The sequence below is a fragment of the Coloeus monedula genome (genome assembly GCF_965178545.1).
Source record: "Coloeus monedula genome assembly, chromosome: 1".
Taxonomy (NCBI): domain Eukaryota; kingdom Metazoa; phylum Chordata; class Aves; order Passeriformes; family Corvidae; genus Coloeus; species Coloeus monedula.
Genome location: NC_138781.1, coordinates 146,709,197 through 146,729,888, shown reverse-complemented (window position 1 = coordinate 146,729,888; position 20,692 = coordinate 146,709,197). Strand labels below are relative to the sequence as shown.

Sequence of the window (20,692 nt, the reverse complement as noted above, 5' to 3'; positions counted from 1 at the left end):
GGAAAATTTAAAAACACATTTTGGTTCCATGTTGTTTTTAAGCTAAGTTTGAGAGTTAAGCATAAGTCATGCTGTCTATTCATATCATATGAACATGGTGATTTCCAAAGGTATCTTAATCATCAAAACCAATTAAAATATTAGAATGATGGGCTGAATTAATAAATACAGAAAATAATCATTTAAGAACAGCTCAATGCCCCACTGGAAGAGCAGCCCCACTCCCAGCACCTCTCAAGAGTCAAAGCCACACCAGGGAGGAATCCACTCAGCTCTGCACTTTGGTTTTTATTGTCATGGTACTTGCACTTAGAAATTAATTCCTAGTGTAAATTAACAAGGTAGGAGGTAACATGTAACCTACCCGTAATTTCCAGATGGACATTTCTCATTTAGTGACCACTGCCTTTCACACAACTTTCTGTGGCAGTTACCTGGGACTCCTTGGGCTTGGAAGCTTCTAGGACAGATCTGAGAAGCTGAGAGCAGTCGGTACGCAGGGGACAGGACCCTGAGGAGGAGCTCACGTCACCTTATCAAGGAAACTATTGTGTGAAGTCTTTAAAAACCAGTTCAGGACATTTTTATTGCTGTCCCAAAGTATAACTTAAAAATTTGAACAAAGATTCCTATAAAAGTTGCAGAGGTTGATGTGAAAACTTGCATTCTGGGGGTAGGTTAAATACATATGTAAACTATACTGCACTATTTCCTTATTCCTTTTAACACTTACAAATCACTGGAATGTTATACCTAACATGTATGTGCATTGTAAATATTACAAATTCCTATATTAGTGCCAACAATTAAATGACAAAATGTAATCTAAGGTGCTCAGTACTATATGAAGTCTAAGTGAATAACTAAGCAGTTTGCGAAGAAAAATCATATTATATATATTTATAGAAAAAAAGATAATTACAGATGCTATTTCTTCATTTTCAGATTTTGGACTGATTCATATTTGGATGGGATAGACAAATGAAATATGAACCTACTCCACATTTATAAGAGTATAGTGAATATTTATATTTTAGAGGAAAAGAATATATTTAATAAAGTCATTTATTGGATTTTTGTGAGGTGAGCTTAGTTTGTCTGGGTACAAAGTATCTGGAAGGCTGTCCTTTGGTTTTGGGCTGGGAAAAAATATATTTAAACTTTAGAGCTTCTGTCAAGAATTTTGTTACTTGAGAGAACTGTTAATTATATTGGTGGAATGACATTTTAAAATATAAAATTTTAAAAAAGCCCTGAAATCCCACAGGGATGTTCCAGGGCAGGTCATTCAGACACCTCTGCTGAAGTTGCAATGCTTAATATTTTGCTTATACTGGACTAGGTGGTAACAGAAGACTTAGAAAAAAATAATGAAAAAGCAGAAATTTCTGCTCAAGCTTCTGCATTCAAGGACTGAGGCCAACATGTGCCTTTTTTCTCTTATGAATGGTTATGGGAAAAGAGATTTTTTTTTTTTTCCCTTTGATTTAATTCTTAACTTAATGGCCCAAATAGAAAAGCTAACTGTGGGAATTTAAGCCTGCTCTTTCAGTCTGACCCAAGTTATGATAGAAGAACCTCATGGAAATCCTAAAAAGGGATATTCCAGAGCTTTACTCTTTTCCCAAAATAATGACTATAAATGGAGGGGTCTTATCAGAAAGTTTATATAGCAGCTTTATCATTAGAAAGATCTGGATACATATTGGAACATAAGTGTTATTGGAAAAATGTGATCTAAGGTGTTTGTTAAAAAAAAGAAAAAGACAATAAAGCTGATCTGGTTGTGTTCAGGGAATCATACTGGTGTTTCTAGTAGTCCTGTCCTTCAAATGGAACAAGCATCTCCCTTAAGGTACTTAAAAAATCAGAACACGAGTCTTGACGTGCTACCAAGCAAATCACCACCATAAACACCATTAGAATTGATCTTTTGCAAATAACAAAACAAGTGTTTTCATTCCACAGAATGTTAGAATTCCTTCTTCCCAGGACATGGAAGCACACTCTGTCCAGCTCTTTACATTGGGAAGCACAGTTGATTTAAGGGGAGATTGATCTGATTTCCATCTGAAAGGGTTCTCAGTGTCTTCTTACCCATGTGTAATTAATTGGAGCTTCTCTGGTTTCAGTGGAAGCAGAATCAGAGCCTAAAGAAATTATGCGCTCCAAATCATTACACTATCATTGATTTCTAAATTTATGTTATTTTTCATAAAAGTCAAACTGGCAGATTGATAACTAGCTGTTTAGTGAGTCTGTTTACTATACAGAGAGACCATTAATACAGTACATATTACATATTGATATATATACATACACTATTACCCTGTCTACTATGGACTCTTTTGAATTCAGTGGTGACTTTGATTTTAAAGAGCAGATATTTATAATATGCTCACAAAATTTTGAGAAACTCAGCCTGCTTGCTACAAGTGAACCCCTTGACTAACCAGGGAAAAAGTTTAGTTTAAAAGAATGAGGGGAAAAATAACAAAGATGATAACTTCTTGTTGAACATAATCGCCTGCTTTTCCCACATGGGATTAGCTTCATTTTTTTTCCTTCATCAGAATTTCTGTGCTTGTGTAAATAATTAGAGACATTAGGAAGCAAATTTAGAAAACAAATTCCAAGGGAGAACTGTGAACTTGGACAAAGAAGTTTGTGAATTTGAACAAGCATTAGTACCCAAGCTAAGTTCTGTGGTAGCCCAGTGATGTTCATCATGTAATTGCTGTAGTATTACAAGTAATATCACCAAGTAATTCTACCATATCAACACTGTCTTACCCCAATCCTGTGGGGAATATAAGCACATAAGATGGATAGATGATGTGCTTCTACATATAATACATAATGCTATTATATTATGCTATGTTATGTGCTTATTATATAAGATGGATGGATTATGACTAAACCATAAATGTGTACTGGTGAATATGACTTATATCCTGACTTGCAAAACATGAAAGCAAGCGCCCAAAATATGCATAAAGCAGACTGGATTTGGGGTTCAGCAGCCACAAACAAAAAACATAATTTGAAGTTCAGAGGCAAAGGATGATGTTACATTCTGTATCACCAAAGTTACAGCATATTGGCTGAGCTGCATGAACTCTCAGTGTGGGGTTTTGGAACTACGACAGATGTAAAATAATTTGGTTTAGTGCTGTTACAGCAGACCAGGTCAAATTACTGTGCCTGCTTTTTTGTAGGTTAAGAGCATGGAAAGGGACAGTTATCACAACTCAAATGGGGCACAGTGTTATTAAGTCACGATAATAAACCAGCTACCACTTACCCTAAAAAGCCACCAACATAAACAGCAAATGAGGCATGGGTAGCAGTGTATTAGTTCTGCACAGGGAATTGTGCAAAAAACCAATACATCAAAATGCTTATATTTCCCTAACTGCTTTCCTGCTGATTATTTCAGGCCAGCCTTTGAGGCTACAGAATTAATTAAAACAATAACCATTGAGTTCTACTTGAGGTGCAAGAAAACCAGTTCAAAGTATTAATTACTTTCCTGAAGGTACTTACTTTGCTCATGGCAGCTAGCCTCAAGGATTTTATGAAAAGTAGAGTTTCTGTACTTTTGCTTATCAACTTGTGTATAATTATTAACTACAAAGTTTTTCTAATTACAAATACATAAAATTCCCAAAATTAAGTAGAAAATACAACTTTCAGTGGCTTGCTTTAGTATTCAGACAAAAGTATCAGCATTCAGGCTGAAGAGGTAAGGCTATATCTTACAGCTTTTCTCTCTGTTTCGAAGTAGAGACTTTCTTGATTCACTATAAGATGTTAAGAAAGGTTAATGTCTTGATCACTTTCTTGTTTTCTATCTTGAATGCAAAGAAATGTGAGCCATACACTAGTAATCATTACATTGGAGCAATTTTGTGCATGCACTTATTAAGTGATTATTTAAATACCTCTCTTCATTGCATTTCTATTTAACCAAATCAGTAAAAGTGGGATGCTGTGGATGTGTGGCATTCTACAGACAAATGTAATGCATCTTATAAGAAGTTATGTTTGTCCTGGGCTTACATGCACACAGTACTCACTAGAGCCCACTGTCACAGCAGAATAACTTCAGACCTCTCCTATTGCAGCTCAGAGTGCAGTTAAACCAAGTACACACCCACCTAGAAAAGGTCTTGTAGAGTTCAAGACAATGGTAAACTTGGGAACAAAGGAACAGAATAGTTAAACTCAAGATCCTGTTAGAAATGAAAAACCTCCTTAGGGCTCAGCTTTACATGAAATAGAATTAAGCAAAGAATAATGTCACAAAATCAGAAAGGCTCTTTAGAGAAAGCATAGATTTTATAGTATTAAGTCTAACCTCCACATGGTTTAGTTCAATTACTTTTTCACAACATTCCATTTAATTTATATTTGTATTGCTTAATCTGTTTTCCTACCAGGAGAATATAGCAAACAATAGCCCTGCATCTCTATCAGTTTTAATCCTGTTATTTTATATGATAAATAGGAAATCCTTATACAGAAAGCTGTAATGTACATTTGTTTTAGTAGGAACTCCTCATCTCAACAAAATACTAAGTTGAACAATTACATTAGTACAAGCCAGGTACATGCCTGAGACTTAAGCAAACTGAGGCCAAGTTCAGTATTTTACTGTGTTTGCAACACAGGTAGAAACTCTTTTTTCCCTTACATTTCAGCATGGCATGCCAGCTCTTTCCCAGCTCTCACCATCCTCATTACCACTATTGCTTTGATTTTCTCCTCCTCCAGGAAAAGAAATCTCAGACCTCTCCTTAGACATTTTTTTCTAAGGAGTGTTACAAAGAGCATGCAGGAAATTATACTGAAAATTCGGCTTGTAAAACAACGAAACTTTCTTTAATGGGACCTTGCATCAAGTTTCAAGACATGCTTTTTTTCTTCCTTGTATTACAACACAAAGATAATTATGATTCAAATTCTAATTATGTTTATTTTCACCTGCAGAATAGAATTTGTTCTTAATTAGTGTATAAAATGTTAATGGCCGATGCTGTAAACAGTTGTTTATACAAGAGCAAGCTGTAATAAGTAGAATACAGGTCTTCACACGAAGAGGCTAAACAAAGGAGTTATCAAAATTAAATATGTGGGGTTTTTTATTCACATAAAAACCAAATACACTGGGTTGAAAAATATACAAAACTTTATAAACCAAGTCAAGCTATATTCCTTTTAACAAACATAATAAATATGCATATAAAATACAACCTCTTTTTATTTGCATTTAAAAAAAAAATTAAAAACTTTTAGTATAAGAAGTTTCCAACCTTGCTCCTGTGCTTGAAGAATGAGTCTATACAATTACACTGACCAGAGTCCTCTCAGTGTGAAGATCTGTGTGTGCCATTAGGCAGTATAATGCTTCTCTAGTCAGAAGTGCTCTGTCTCCACAGCTCCTGGAAATGTGTGAATAGAATCCACACAGTGCCTCTACTTGCCAGTCTTCTCCAAAACCCATTCAATCACCTGGGCAAATAAATGAGAAAGCAAACAATTTACATAACTCCTGATTTTGAGCAACTTAAGAACATCTCACCCACTTCATCAATTCTTCCTTTAGTCCTTTGTCACCATCTGTGTGGTACTAAAAGCAAACTACTCAAGAGGAGAAAGTGTTGTTAATACACTGAGAGGAAACAGCATTACCCTGGAATTGTATTTAATCTTACAGAATGCTTTGTCTTTAGGAAAAGACATTTTTAGAACCTCTGAATTGAAATACTTCACCCCATTCTCTCCACATACCAGCAGCAAGATGCACATAATGCCAAACAGCTCATGGTTCCAGCACTAAAAGTTCCTAATGCCAGAGAGGAAAGAATAAAGGATAATTTCTGCACTGCTGTATCTACCACCATTACCACTGTTTTCCAAACAGGGCAGTTGTTTAGACCACTGACTGGTCCTTGGCAATTATATTTTTGTAAGGTAATTTCAAAATACTCTCTAATACAGGGAGAATTAAGTAGTTTAGGAGAACACCGATTTTAATGGCTCTTTTGCCAACACCAAACATACAAAAAACTACCAATTTTCTGCCCAAAGATGGTGGTGAGAAGTAGTGCATCAGCACAATCGTCCAGTTCAACACCAAACATCACAACCCATACAGTTTTTGAAACCTTATTATCCATACAGAGCAATCCACAAAGGAACACCGCAAATACTGCTCTCATAGAATAAATTCTGTGGGGATCTAACAGTTTTCTTTGAGTCTGTGTTCTATTACCTACCTCAGTTTGAATTCTTCCATTTAATTTATGATTATGAAAACTGTACTGTAATTATGCATGACACTTTTTTCCCCCTTTTTTATTTCCCAAATCATGGAGTCACTTCAGTGTGTTTCTCAGAATTTAAATCAGTTACTTAATTTCTGGAGGAATATTTACTTCTGTCATTTGCTCTGTGCTGCTGTTCATGTAAGTCCCACCTTGCACAAAAATAACCTCACCTGATATCCCTTGGGATATCAGTTACTCACAAGCCTAAAATTACTGATTTTCATTACTTCTTTTAAAAAATTTATGTCCTTTTATAGACCTGCTTATTACTTCCTAACCTTTGAAAAGAAACGTTATTTCCTTCAACACAAGAAAAATTCCCTTATGATCCTAATTAAAGAAAAATCTCATCTCTCTTTTTTTTTGTTTCAGTGATTTAGAAACATTTATTGTCTTCATTTCCCTTTCTCACTGTGGCACATCATCTTGGCAGCTGTAACTAAAATACCATCCAAAACCTGGACATTTTGCCTTGGGACTACTGACTGAGAGAGAGTTTCTGTGAGATCAGAGTGAAATGAGACCCACAGCCAAGGGAACACACCTTTTCATCTCTTAAAGCTGTGGATTAAACCATCCTATGGCCAAGTTGCCACAGCAGCATTTAGCCTTTGCTATATATAGGAACAAATAAATACATGGTCTTACCTGTTTAGCATTGCTATTTGCTGTTTTCTTCATTTCATCAAGAAGTCCTCTAGAAGTTTTAAGATCCTACATATGAAACAAAAAGCCACTGAAGTCAGCAAACTCATATGGTCACTTTAATTTGGGTTATAAGAGCCCTAATAACCAGGGCGGTGTTAACACTTCTATCACCTTGTTCAGAACAACACAAGAATTATTTGACTTTGCTTTTTTAATTTAAAAAAAAAAATATTATATCTGTTCCAATGGGTTGCAGGTTTCTTTACAGCAGTCCAAACCTAGTACTCAATTATGACTGAGTCTTCCTAACCTTCTGCACAATTTCCAGAACTTTTTTTTCTTCAATGATATTCAAAGTTCTTCTAGTCTTGATTGAAATCCTATTTCTATATAAACATGGAAATCAGCTGTGAGCTTACACTGCAATATGGAGTTCTCACAAAGAACAGAGAAGCAGACATTAGAAAAGAAAATGAGTGCAAAAAAGGGAAAAATCTAGAATGGCTTTTGTCTTTTGCGGTCCATTTAATGAGTCCAACCTAACCTATTCTTTTAAAAAAAGCAAGAATAAAACTTTGCCTGAAGAGAAAGAAAATTAATTTACTGCTTGTCTCCAGAGGAAAATGATACCTATGCTACCATGCTTTTGAATTATGCACCAAACAAAAGGATTCAAAGGGCTCCCACAAACTTGGAGGTGCAAGACAGTTCAGGAGAACAAAATCCTGTGACACCTCTCTAGCAAGGACAGGATCACTGCCATATTTTTCCTTTTCCTTTTCTACGTGGAATGGAACCACAAACCCTGATTTGCCATACTCATGCATCCCTGCATACAGCCTTTTCTGATTTTGGATTAAGAGATCTTCCTTCAGGGTGTATTCAGGGAGATTTTGGGAGCACTTACAGAACGACTGCACAACTGTGTTCCAATTATTTAAGAAGTTAGCGCTTATCAGCAAGATGTTCTGATTGTAAGCATCCAGTCCTGTTCAACTTTCATTTAGCTTAAAGCACCATTACTGAAGTTGATTAAACTGAGCTGGTTCACTGAGTGGTAGGTTAAACACATGCAAATGAACCGAACGGCAGCTCAGCTTGTGAACAATAGCTTTTAATCACCCCATACTGTAATTAACTCAATTTTGTGCTCAGACCAAGTAACATGGGCTTCAGCATTGACTCAGTCTCCTACGTATTGTGGAAAGAATTCTCATCTCCCCCTAAACAGGAGGTTGATGCAATTCTGCAGGGTGCTGCTGAGCCAGTATGTGTTAGATAATAGTGCACATCATGTCAGGGAACTGCAATTTCTGAGTCAATTCTGTAAGCTACTTATTGAGCCAACAGCCTTAGAACAAGGGAGAAACAGAGCTGTCACAGCCACAGCTGGGAGATACTCTTGCTTCCTTAGCTGTTGCACCTCTAAGTGTGACCTGACCTAACAGACCCATGCTTTAGCATGTTATTTCACATAAAAGGCTACTGCTTTAGAAGGTTTAAAAACAAGCAAAACCCCACCAAAATGTATTGTAAAACTACTTTCTGCATTTGACAACAAGTCCAAAGGTTTCTCCACACAATTTACACATTAGTAACACACTATTGGGAAATATTAGCTTAATCAACTCTGAATATCCCACATGCTATCTCAAGTTTTATTCAGGAGTGGCTTCACTTAACTAAGAATAAAGAACTGTAAGAGTGTGTCTTCTAATTACCTTTAAGTAGAACTTTGATATCTCAAATAGACGCTGACTGCACGATGCAAAGCACTTGTGATCCTCTGCAATTCCATGTTTTTGAAGAGTCTTAGCAACCACATCCTTCAGCATCTTGGAAACAGTAGAAACATACACAGAAGTTCATCTCAACTACTGACATGAAAAATTGTCCAAAGGAAGCAAAAAAGCCCAAAACAGAAAACCTGATCTTTTGTGATCTTGCCTCTGTCTTCAATCCACTGCCCAAATGCCATCAGCCCACTACCTGAATTTGAGCAGAGTTATTTAACAAACTACTTCCATTTTCTTGATTTAAAAAAATTAAGAAAATGCTTACATGTCAAAGCAATGTAAAGGATCAGTGAATATTCACATGGAGCTTGGAAGATAAAAAAGAAGTCACTATTATCTTGGTTTTTTTTGCTCTCCAAAATAATATATATATGAAAAGATCACTTTTTTCTATACTGATATTCCCTTGTTTGATGCATCCATATTAAAAAAACTCAAAAAAAAAATCTGACACTAAAGTCTTATTAGAAGATTTCCTCTGACATTCATTATATCAGAGATGTTTAAACTCTGCTGTAGGTCTGAATGAGTCACATCAATTTATGCTTCCTTGGACCATTCCAACTTGCCTTTGACAGCACAACATTAACATTCTTGCAGTGTTCTCCTTGTATCCCAGGATTAATTTAAAATTAGTATCACCAAGCCAGAAACAGTTTTGTGTATTGTATTTTCAAAGAAGCATTCCTACTATATACAGCTATTAATTAAACATTACTCCACCAAATTATTTAACTGCTCTCAATTAATGGATTTTTAGAGCTACTGGAATCTCTTTATTCTCAGAATAGTCTGTTCCTCCACAGTGCATTTGACCCTTCCAGCACAGATATCTCTTTGGTGCCTTTAGGTTTTATACGAATCGTCTGTATTTCATAACTCCTATTCATTGATATTCATTTCCACCTTTTTTATTCCTCATTGTTATCTCTCTCAGCCTCAATTCCCTGGGCATGATAAAATCTCCTTTACACACGTTTTCATTCTTTGTTTCTGCAGCACTCTCCTCAGTGCCTTCAGGATTCACTTACACAAGGGAATAGAATGAAATTTAATAACAAATACAGATGAAGATAGTTCACCTTTAGTTAAAAAATTTTTTAAAATCAAGTCCCATGAAAAGTTAAACAGCTGCTTCTTCACTAAGAGAACAAGGTAGATCTTTACCCTCGTATGTTTCTGGGATCTCGATTCCTTCTCTGGCTTTGAGGCCTCAGGCTCTGCAGCTGGGCCAGCCCTGGAGGTTGCTCTGGAGGCTTGGCCGGGCTCTTTCGCTGGCACTGCAGCCACAGAAACCGATCTTTCAGAGCATTTCCTCGTCACAGCAACTGCACAGTGACTCCTGCTGCTTCCGCTTGCCTGAGACAGGAGGGAGTCTGTACTCTCAGATTTGGTTAGCCTAGAAAGAATAATTAAAAAAACCAATAAAAATACCTTTCAGGTTTTGTACAGATTCTTTTAGTGCCACTGTTTCTGCTAGAGAGGCTGCCGCTTTAGAGCAGTAAGTACTGAGCATTCTTGCAAACAACATCTGAAAACAGCAGACAGGAAGACAGGATTCTATTCTGTAAAATTTTTTGTATTAGAAGAACACTCTGCTGAGTGGATTGGGCTCTGATATTGCACCTCTCATTAAAAAAGTCTAGAAACAAATTGAAAAAAATCAGGTAACTAAGAAAATAAAACTCTTTGGAAGAGAAATGGCCTCCAGTCCTAGGATGAGACAAAACTTCTTGAAACTACCTAATTTCTTTTGGCCCTATAGGAACATCACAAATCATCTTTAACTACAGGAACTTGGGCATTAGAATTCTATGGGAACATTGTAATCCTTGATCCTTCAACTGTAAGAGCGTAATTCCAAACTCCAATTTCCAAAATGTTAAGTACAATCACATCTTCTTTTCTAACTATTCAGTAAGCTGCAAAAGAGATGCATATTTCTAAAACCAGACCGCTGTTAAAGGCTTATTGTAATTAGATTGCAAAGGGTATCAAACTGGAAATAAGGAAGAAATATTACAGTAAAAAGTGAATTTGGAAATAGTGTTACATAGCAGTTATTTTTCACTGACACAGAGTTTGCATCTTCAGAATGAGGACAAGGTACAAAGGGAAATCTTAAAAACTAAACTTCCAGAAAAGACTTTAATAAACAAGGCTGACAATAAGATTGAATTTTGGTAGGTCATCTTACGCCAGCAGTCCTTTGGATTAGAAATTCAATTATTCTGTTTGTACAATCCTTGGCTTTCTAAACCTTTAGTTGTTTATTTGTAGTGCAGCAGCACTGACAGTTCCAGTCCTAGATGAGGCTGTCATCTAGGCACTTGAGACTTTGCAAGATAGAACCCCAAATCTGTTAAATAAAGTGTGCCTGTGCCACATGATTTTGATTAATCTAATGCCATCGATGAAAGATCACACTTGGGAAAAAAAGATGAACTGACAGAAGAGTATTAAACAACTAAAACATTTGTCTAGATAGCTTCACTAAAACATTTTGAGATGACAGATGCAGTTCACAAAAGACTACTGAAATATTTCATGCTAAATATTCATTTAATTCAGTGCATTACCTTTTCTTGGGATAAAAGCAATCCAGGTCTTTTGATCTACGTTTTAGTCTTGATGTCTCTGTTTTGAATTCGTTTTGTAAAGATTCTCCATCAGGGACACTTCCAGGCTCTGACAAGACTGCAGGGGATGGCAGAGGACTCAAAACAAGTGGCACAGGGCAGCACTCTTTGGTGCAAGTGGTCTGAGTTTCATAGCGAATCAGACGAGTTTGAAGTTCAGCATATCCCATATCTCTTTCCAAGGCTCTTCTGTTATCTAGACAATATCTGAAATTGAAATTGGGTGAGAAACCTGTGAAAGTCTCTGCTTTATTACAATCAGAAAAAACTTACTTTTGACAGTCATGCGAACTCCAAAACTTTTTTTTTTGTTTGAACTAGTATACTATTTTGAAAGACAACTTTTAATAGCCCAGTAAATTAATGCTTGCCTGATGGATTTTGCTATACTTAAGTCCAACTTCAACAAAGAAGCTGAATCCTGTACTATTTCTAACTCTTCACTCTGTGTTCTTTGTAAGATTTCCATGGACATTAGTAGAATTTTTTCCTTGAACAAACTCTTTGAAATGCAACTTTTAGCTTTGTCTGAGATAAACACTGCTGTATGAGATATTCACATTTTTTAAGTGCTAAAAATACAAAAAAAGTATCACTGAACAAGCACAAGCTTCCTATTGACTACAATGAATAAGTGGTTTAATCAGCCAAATCAACAGAACAAACTGTATTAACTACAGTGGGGCTGAAAAATAACAAATGAACAGTGCTAAGTCAGTGAAACATACAGATAACACAAAATACATCTTAACTAACTTTTCTCTGGTGTAAATGACCTCCAGGATTCCTTGCAAGAGAACAGTGTTTCATCACCCAGTAACTTACATTACCTGTACTGTGGCAAGAGGTAACAGTAAATTCAGTATTATTTCAGCCTCTTTGCTACAAAACGTTCTGAGCAGTGCGAGCTATTGCTCACACTCGGAAGACTAGAGAGCTTTCCCGGGGTTTGTTCGTTCTTAAATGTGGATCAGAGGTGTGTCAAGCTTATTAAGTGGCTTAAAAAGTTGCCAGTATTCAAACCAGCCAATTGATTGGTTCTGTCAGGTCATAGAGGAAGTTGTAAGCACCTCTTTGCAAGAGAATCACTTCCGTGGCTGATGCCCTCTTTACTAAAAACCCAAACTATGCTAAACCATGACACCCACCCTTCAAACTGCTCAGCAACGTTTCCTACTCTTAGGAATGCCAGACACATTCTTTACTTTTATCTCTTAACATGGAGTCACATTAAATTGCTGGATCTGATGTTTCCACTTTCTTCAGAGTACTTTCATATTCAGGGAGAAATTAATTTCTCTAATAACTGTCTGATGAATCCATTTCTACAGTTGAAGAAGACTTTCCACTAGATATAAATTCATTATCTGATAAAAGAGTAAGTTCTCTTAACTTAAAAATTTCAAGGTATTTAATTTTTCTTATTTATATTCTCAGTCCCCTGAGTAGTCACATCCCCGACAAAGATGAAAAATCTATTTAACTTTAGAAGTTAAATTGCCATTTTACTCACTGCTTTAATGGCAATTGCTTTCTCTCTGCAACATAGCCTTCAAGTGTCTGGCATATGCTCATTACAGCAAAAAATTTGATTTAATCATAAATAGGAACAACCTCATGTTCACAAGTCCTGGTCTGCATGGGGGACTTCAAGCATCCCAATAATCTGTTGGAGGGACAATACAGTAAGGCACAGGCAATCCAGCAGGTTCCTGGAATGCTTTGGTAACTTCCTTCTCCGAGTGAGGAGAGGTGCTATGTTGGACCTTGTTCCCACCAGCAAGGAAGGGGTGGTGGGGAATGTGAAGCTCAAGGGCAGCCTTGGCTGCAGTGACCATTAAATAGTGGAGTTTGAGACCCTCAGAGCAGCAACGAGAGCACACAGCAAGCTCACCCGTGGACTTCAGGACAGCAGTTCGCCATTGACACCGAGCTGTGTGGGGTGGCTGACCCTGGAGGGAAGCGATGCCATCCAGAGACTTGTCAGGTGGCCCTGTGGAAACCTTATGAGGTTCAACAAGTGCAAGTGCAAGGTCCTGGACCTGGGTCAGGGCAATGCCAGCACAAATATGGGCTGAGTGAAAAATGAATTAAGAGCAGCTCTGGGGAAAAAGATATAGGATCTTGATGTCCCTGCACATGGCATGGAGCCTGCAACTAGATGATCTTTAAGGTCCCTTCCAACTCAGACTATTCTATGATAACTGCTACTCCTTGTTTTGTTGACGAGACTTTACCTCCAAATATAAATACAGCATCTGGGCAGATGAAAACTGCATAGTACAAAACACATCTGCCCCACAGCCATGATACTCTCCTTACAATATGTTCTGGTCACACAGCTACATCTCACTCTAGCGCTTCCCTCCCATACTGCTGAGCGCATTACCCCTGCAGTATTAATATGCCTGGATCTTCCTCCTCTCCACAATACCCAGGCCTCCCTGTGGTCTGTACCTGTCATATTTTGCTAGGAGAAGAAGCAGCACAAGCTGTGCTGTGCCTAATTTGAAATCTCAGGCACACTCTTTGCTGAGGTCAGGCAGGGCAGCAAGATACCACATAGCAACAGACAACAGACACGTGGTTTCTTCCCACACCTACCATCTGCATTTCTCTTATCTACCCAGTTGCCTCTCTGTGCCACTTATCACAGATCTAAAAAGGCTAACAGGTTCATGAGTTACCATTTAGAAAAAGAGATAACTAAAGAGATAGGGGTGCTTCACTGCCCTAGAGAACCTGGCTAAAATTACCAGATGTTAAACACAGGCTTAACCAAACTATTTGTAAAATTTATAGGAAAAAAATACTAACAGCATTGTTAGTCACATTCTTATAATCTGAAAATGTGATTTTAGGAGGCAGCAGAAGTTTTGCACAAAGACTGAACTGACTATGCTTGGTATCCACTGCATTTCTTAACATATACCACACTGTCTATATGGAAGAGTTATGCTTAATTATCTACTCCAGCATTTCTTTTGCCTTTTCTCCTCAAAGTCAATATTTGTATTTTTCTTAACTACTTTTATACAGCTACATTATATGACAGTTTGCCCATTTGTTTGTTTTGACAAATAACTATTGCTGGCTGGCTGGGATTAACTAAGAGCCCTAACCATATGGATCCTTTTGAACATTGTTACCACTAACATTTGCCTGCTAGTGTTCTCAGGTTCCCTGATCATACAGGTAGCATCACAGCAGGTCTCATAAACCTTGTGACTGTTAGTCTGAAAGCGTCTACAATTAAATATCAAAGCAGAAACTATGTATGCACTTAAAGCATGTGCTCCCCTAGGAACTTGATATGTACTAATGAACTCTACTTCCCCTGCCATTTTTAGTTCTGAATCAAAATTTTCAGAGACACTGAGAATAGATACAGCAGTACAACTGAGAAAAAAAGACTTAAATGTTTCTACATTACCATCAAGGCAGGAATGCTGCAATATAAACCAGTGACTAAAATCAAGGTAAGAAAGGGAGAGGTGCAGTTGTTCCAATGAAGGAAAAGGATACATAAAATTTTCCGTAATTAACATACCTGTTGCTTGAAATGTTTCTAATTATACCAAGACTGGAAGCTAAAAAATAAATCTGGGAAAAGAAGCCAGGTAACTTACTCAAGTCCATGATAATGGCATCCAGCTGCTTTTTCAAAAGGCAAACCTCTGAGTTTTCGAGGAGTAAGCTCTGGTGTCAGAAGAAACACGTTTTCACTGAAAGAAAAATACAGATCTCTTTTAACCAACTACTGTCAGGATAAATTATACTTTCAAAAATCAGAAACAAATGTCTTGACATAGGAAGACTAAAATAGCATGCCTTCCAGCTAAGCCCCTAGGATAAAGCATCAATGGAAAATTAAATCTGTATTGAAGAGAGAATTTAAGTTCAACTAATTCCTACTGAGCTATTATTGTTACAGAAGCTCTTAGACATTTCTTATACAGTGAAGGTCACTGCTCCAAATAATTTACCAATAAAACCAGGCAAATATCACTCCATTTCACAATGGGACACCTGATTAATAGAATGAACTGAGAGGCACTGGGAACTGACCTTCCATTTCTCAGTCACACACTATAAGTAGTGAATTCCTCCCCTTTAGCTTCAAATTGGTGCCTCACCTAACAGTCATCTTTCCCAGACTTCAGAACTAATGGCTTGTCTCCTGGGATACTTCAATTCCAGCTAGTAACTCCCTGCACCTAAATCATAGAGTGTATTTGTTTGAAGGTATTTCAACAGAATACGCCATAGCAAGACAGATAGCAAGATCTTGCTGCCAGATCTCAACATACCCTGAACATTTATCTCTAAAGAAGGGAAGAGATGAAGGCAAGATGTAGCAGAATCTGAAACTTAGACATTGCTTCAAATTTTATTCATACAGACTTGTCTCTGCACCATTTCCACTGGAATAATTATCTGAGCAAAACATCCAGGAAAGAAGTGATACTGAAACTAGCAAGAAGATAATTTGGAAAGACTGTCAGCCAAAACTGTAATCTATCAAACTTCTATTTAAAGCTCAAACATGGAAAACAAGTGAACATGCCTTTAATTCAACAGTCTCTCTCAAAATCCATTCAATCCTTCTGTTGGTCAGGAAAATCCTTGGGGTCTGTATTCACTGTTCTTGATCACCTACTGTGCAAAGTTCCTCATTATTCCAGAGAATTTAGTCAGAGCATCTGCTAGGGGAGTGAGCAGCTCAGAGTACAGTGTTCTGCTGGACTTGATTCAAATTCAGATCTCACTCATCTGTAGCTCAAAGCAAATCATTCAAGAGACTCAAGGTATTCCATGTTATAGTGCTTCTCTGGAGGTTTTGAAAATAATCAAAGTCTAAAAAATAGATCTTTGTAGTGAAATACTATTCACTTCTTTCCCATACAACTAGTAAGAAGGAAAATATTTTAGCCAAAATTCTAAATCTTCTGCACTCATTAACAACTCAGTAGGAGATTCTAAATCTTTACTGCATATTTTCTAACTTGAATTCTCTGCTCAGAACATATTTAGGTTAGTTACAAAACTTCACTAAGTGCTTTACAGAAGTCTCAAAAATCCTACAGAAAATCCAAAATACTACAGAACCTTTGCCTCTCACAAGCACTCTTACTACCTATCATGAAGTCTGAAAAAAGATCAAGGACTCTATCAAATAACTGCATTACAGATTCTATTCTCAGTATTAAGAAGGTCAACAAATACAACTGTAGTAACTGCAAAGACTGTCTTGCCTACCTAGGAGTCTGTGACACAATGAACAAATAGTATAGGCTCTGCTTCTACAAACATTATCTGACTCTAATAGAGTCTGGCCTTAGCTCTAATAGATGTTCAGATCCTGAAAATTACTCCATTAACTCCATGTATGTAACTTCCTGCTGAAAAAGCAGTGGTTAATACAGCAGACACACTAAGAATGAATACTTGCAAAGCCACCAGCATAGATAAGCTTCCTTTAAGAAGCACATAAAAAGCATGACAGGAGATATAGTTAAATAGGCTCAGCTACTGCCTTTTCTTATTTTGTCTTCCCACCTAGACTCCCCTCCACTGAAAGAAATCACACCAATAAAATTAAAGTTCTGCCACAGGAACTTCTGCTTTGCTAGAAATACTCTTTTGGAAATGGACGCATAGGGCAGCAGAGGCTTGGCAAGGATCTACCAGCCCATGTTTGTGCTTCAGGTGATTATTTTGTTATTTAAATGCCTAGGACCAACATCATCATCTCCAGCCATTTCAGATTCTGAAAGAACTAAACAGCAAGGCTGACTGGAGACTGAAACAGTTGATTTCACTGGCAGGCATGTGATGTAAGGATGTTGCAGGTTATAAATTCAAATCCAGTTAGACCACTCTGTGACTCTCATTCCACCCTTATTTACATCCCCCTATATCAGCTCTGAGTCTGGTTTTCAGTGGCTTTAATATGCTGATCCCTACCGCTTGGGAACTTGGAGTGGCTGGAGATCCCCCACGGGCAGCCCTTCTGGAGTGAAATACTTCAGCAACTCTTTAGCATCGAGCAACGTCAGGGACTCCCGCTGGCTGTCTTTATGTCCCAGCAACTGCTCAGATGAATGCGCAAACAGAGGAACTCTAGAAAAAAGGAAGCAAGCAAAGACCAATCTATGACTTTTTTTTTTCCTTTTTTTTAATAAACTTATGGTATTTAAAAAGAAATTAAATCATTGCTACTCTGGAGTAATTAAACTAGGACCAAAGTAAAACGAACAAGGTTGCTCCTTGAGAACATTCACACGAAGTTCATTATAAAGAACATGGCAATTGGTGCAAATTCTCTAACATTCCACTGAAGAAGGTAATTTCTTCAAGAATTTAGAGCTTGGTTATGAAATACAACATGGGAAGATGATTATTCACCCCTTTTTTCCATTGTAGGACCAAAAACTGGTTCCCACTAAAGGAAAGGAACCATAAAGCCACTACTGCATGCAACACTCCATTCTTTTTTTAGTGTCTTCAACCAAGTACATCGAAGTTCTCTCTTTTCTGCTGTTAAGCAACATGTTGTATCCTGATGCAGGGTAAGAAAGATAACCAGTTCAGATTATGACCAATGAAATAAACACTGACTATGTAACAGAAAGGTCTTTCAGGAAGCTTTTCAACAGCTAATAAAAAGGAAGAAGTTGGCCAGTTTAAGAAACAAAAGCCAATAATAATAATAATAATAATAATAATACCACTGATGTCTTTTCCTGGTCTTAAAATCAAGAGTCAAACGCAGTTAGAAGGGAAAAAGGGATTTTACCTTGGTATTTATTTTAAGGATCCTTAGGTGCACTATGTCCAGGTTGAATGCACCAAAATGCAAACTGCAATGCACACCCCACACAAGATCTGGTATAACATTATAGGTCTTACTAATTAGAGTATCTATCAAAAAATTCCCCAATGAGAGGCTCAAATGAGCCCCCCTCCCCAAGGAACCTTCCCCTGGATGGTTCTGTCTTAGTTTACAGAATGTGTTCTGGAGAGGACCTTGGGGTCTGGGGCACACTAACCCCTTCCTACAAAGCTTCTAAAATGTTTAGTCTCTTAGCTGAACAAAGAAGTCCAAGAATATAGGCAAAAAGCACTAGGAATACAGAAGTTGTAAAAAGGTATAACAGGGGTATAAAAGAACAGGCAAAAAATCTTTATGGCACCACCACTCATGAGAAAGCAGATATCTAATGTGAGGATTTCTCACATGCAGAACTCCAGTCTAAGCCATGGCCAACTGTGGTACTTGAGAGAAATGGATTGGAAGTGACTCAGAGAAGGACAGCTGGACATCTGGCTCTCCAGGTCTGTCAGCAAGAACATTACCACCACCAAAGACCATTAAGTCACAAAATCATTTAATAGCTGAGTTGCAAGGGACCCACCAGGATCATCAAGTCCAACTCCTGGCCCTGCACAGCATGTGCCTTGAGAGCATTGTCCAAACTCTTCTTGAGCTCTGTCAGGCTTGGTGCTGTGACCACTTCCCTGGGGAGCCTGTTCCAGTGCCCAACTACCCTCTGGGTGAAGAGCCTTTCTCTAATATCCAACCTAAACCTTCATTGACAAGTCTTACATAAAGCGAGAACTAAACTGAAATCAACAGGCTGTAGTAAGTGACACAAAGATCTACAGGTTTCATTTGAACAGCACTGAAGGAAAAATACAATTAAATACAAATTTCAAACATAAAACCAATAGGTTCTTCGACTTTAAAATTACTTGAGACATGATACTAAGTACCAACTATTTAGGAAATATGAGGAAATTAGAACACATTGTACATGTTGACAAAAACTGCTAAATTACCTCTCTTAGTTAGGGCATGTTGGGAGAAAGAAAAGCTTTTGTATTTTTTTCTACCATGGCTACTATTTTCTAGAAGTGCCATTTTGGGAATTTGGTTTTGGAACTATTCTACTTTTAGCTAGCTTCCAATTGCATTTAGTCAATAAAAATCAAAACAGTACTTCTTTAAATACCAAGAAAATATTCCCTTGCAAATTGACAGAAAAATAGTTTTAGCCTTTAGCAATATTTTCTTTGAAAGATATCAATATATTTGAACACAATGGTTATCAACACATAAGGTTCCTCTACAATTATGTTCAATGGCTACTCCAAAGAAAATCTCCAGTATTTCATCATTACCTTATTTTTTGTTTGTTTTTTTCAAAGTTTTCCAAATTCTGAAGAACGTGTCTTTCTGGCCACTCCAATGGATTTGGCTCTACTAAATCAGGCTCTGCAAGAAATACATGTTGGATAACCCTTAACAAATTTCCTTAAAGAAATATATATATACAGTCCTTTATATATAGATATTCCTCAATGCATATCTCTAAATGTATGTAAATAAAAGAAAAATCTATCTGGTGATGAAATCAGAAATGTTTTCTGGACAATTTTTTTTGTCAAGGAACAAAAAGGAAATAGGTAATGCAAGGGTAATTTCAGTTTGCAAAATAAGCCTAGAAAGCTACTTTACTTTTCCATGTTTTCCTCTTTTGGTAAAAAGACTTTACTCCTCCTAGCAAAAGACTGATGGCTAATATGAAAAAACATCCAAGAAAATAAACAGCATATTTTGTAAATAAAAACACTTACCACAAGTCACAGTGGTTTTATTGGAGACCTTCTGTAGAACAGGTGTAGGAAGACTAGTGCTGCACAGGTCCAAAAAACATTCTCTTGTAAGTTTTAATAAGCTTTTAAACTCATTGGTAGAAATAACCGCAGGCTGCTTGGCCAATTCCTTTCTCTCTATAAAAGAAAAAAGAAAAGGTACTGCACCTGCTAAGCAGTAAAGAAAAACTAAAAAACAATTAAACAAGGAAATCCCCACACGAAACCAGTAACACAAGTAAGTTAATTTGACACTTACTGTTGTACCAGCAAGAAAGACACGGGTGGTTTATTCCACAGACAAGTGAAAAAACAGCAGTGAGAATAGCTGAAGTCACACATGAATCATGTTTTTACAGTCCTTTAACTTCTGGATACATGCATTTCTGAGTACATCCAGGTTGAATCCCCCAGAGACAATAATCTGGACTTCCTGAGACTAAAAGTGAAGAGCTCCAATCTGCGGAGTCTCCCACCCACCTATTTTTACTGTTGTTGCAGGAGTGTGGCTCTGTTCTGGACCCCGGTCAGAATATCAAGGGTTAGGTAATTCTGGTATGATTTAGGACAATCAGTAAATCCCAACTGCTCCTAGTCAGTCTTTTAATGGAAATAGGTG

At 37.2% G+C, this 20,692-nt stretch overlaps 1 protein-coding gene across 1 annotated transcript in view; it reads right to left on the bottom strand.

The window, feature by feature from the left end:
• Positions 1–5,467: 5,467 nt before the first annotated feature.
• The window catches only part of MTBP (MDM2 binding protein), a gene marked incomplete at its 5' end in the record, with an annotated part of 29,261 nt that continues 14,036 nt past the window's right edge, over positions 5,468–20,692 (bottom strand). The window contains 9 exons of the mRNA XM_082284523.1: positions 5,468–5,514; positions 6,981–7,046; positions 8,702–8,815; positions 9,944–10,175; positions 11,356–11,622; positions 15,045–15,140; positions 17,383–17,538; positions 19,600–19,693; positions 20,056–20,211. Of these exons, the coding sequence (XP_082140649.1) occupies positions 5,479–5,514; positions 6,981–7,046; positions 8,702–8,815; positions 9,944–10,175; positions 11,356–11,622; positions 15,045–15,140; positions 17,383–17,538; positions 19,600–19,693; positions 20,056–20,211 (1,217 nt within the window). The 3' untranslated portion in view covers positions 5,468–5,478. The remainder of the gene's footprint in view (positions 5,515–6,980; positions 7,047–8,701; positions 8,816–9,943; positions 10,176–11,355; positions 11,623–15,044; positions 15,141–17,382; positions 17,539–19,599; positions 19,694–20,055; positions 20,212–20,692) is intronic.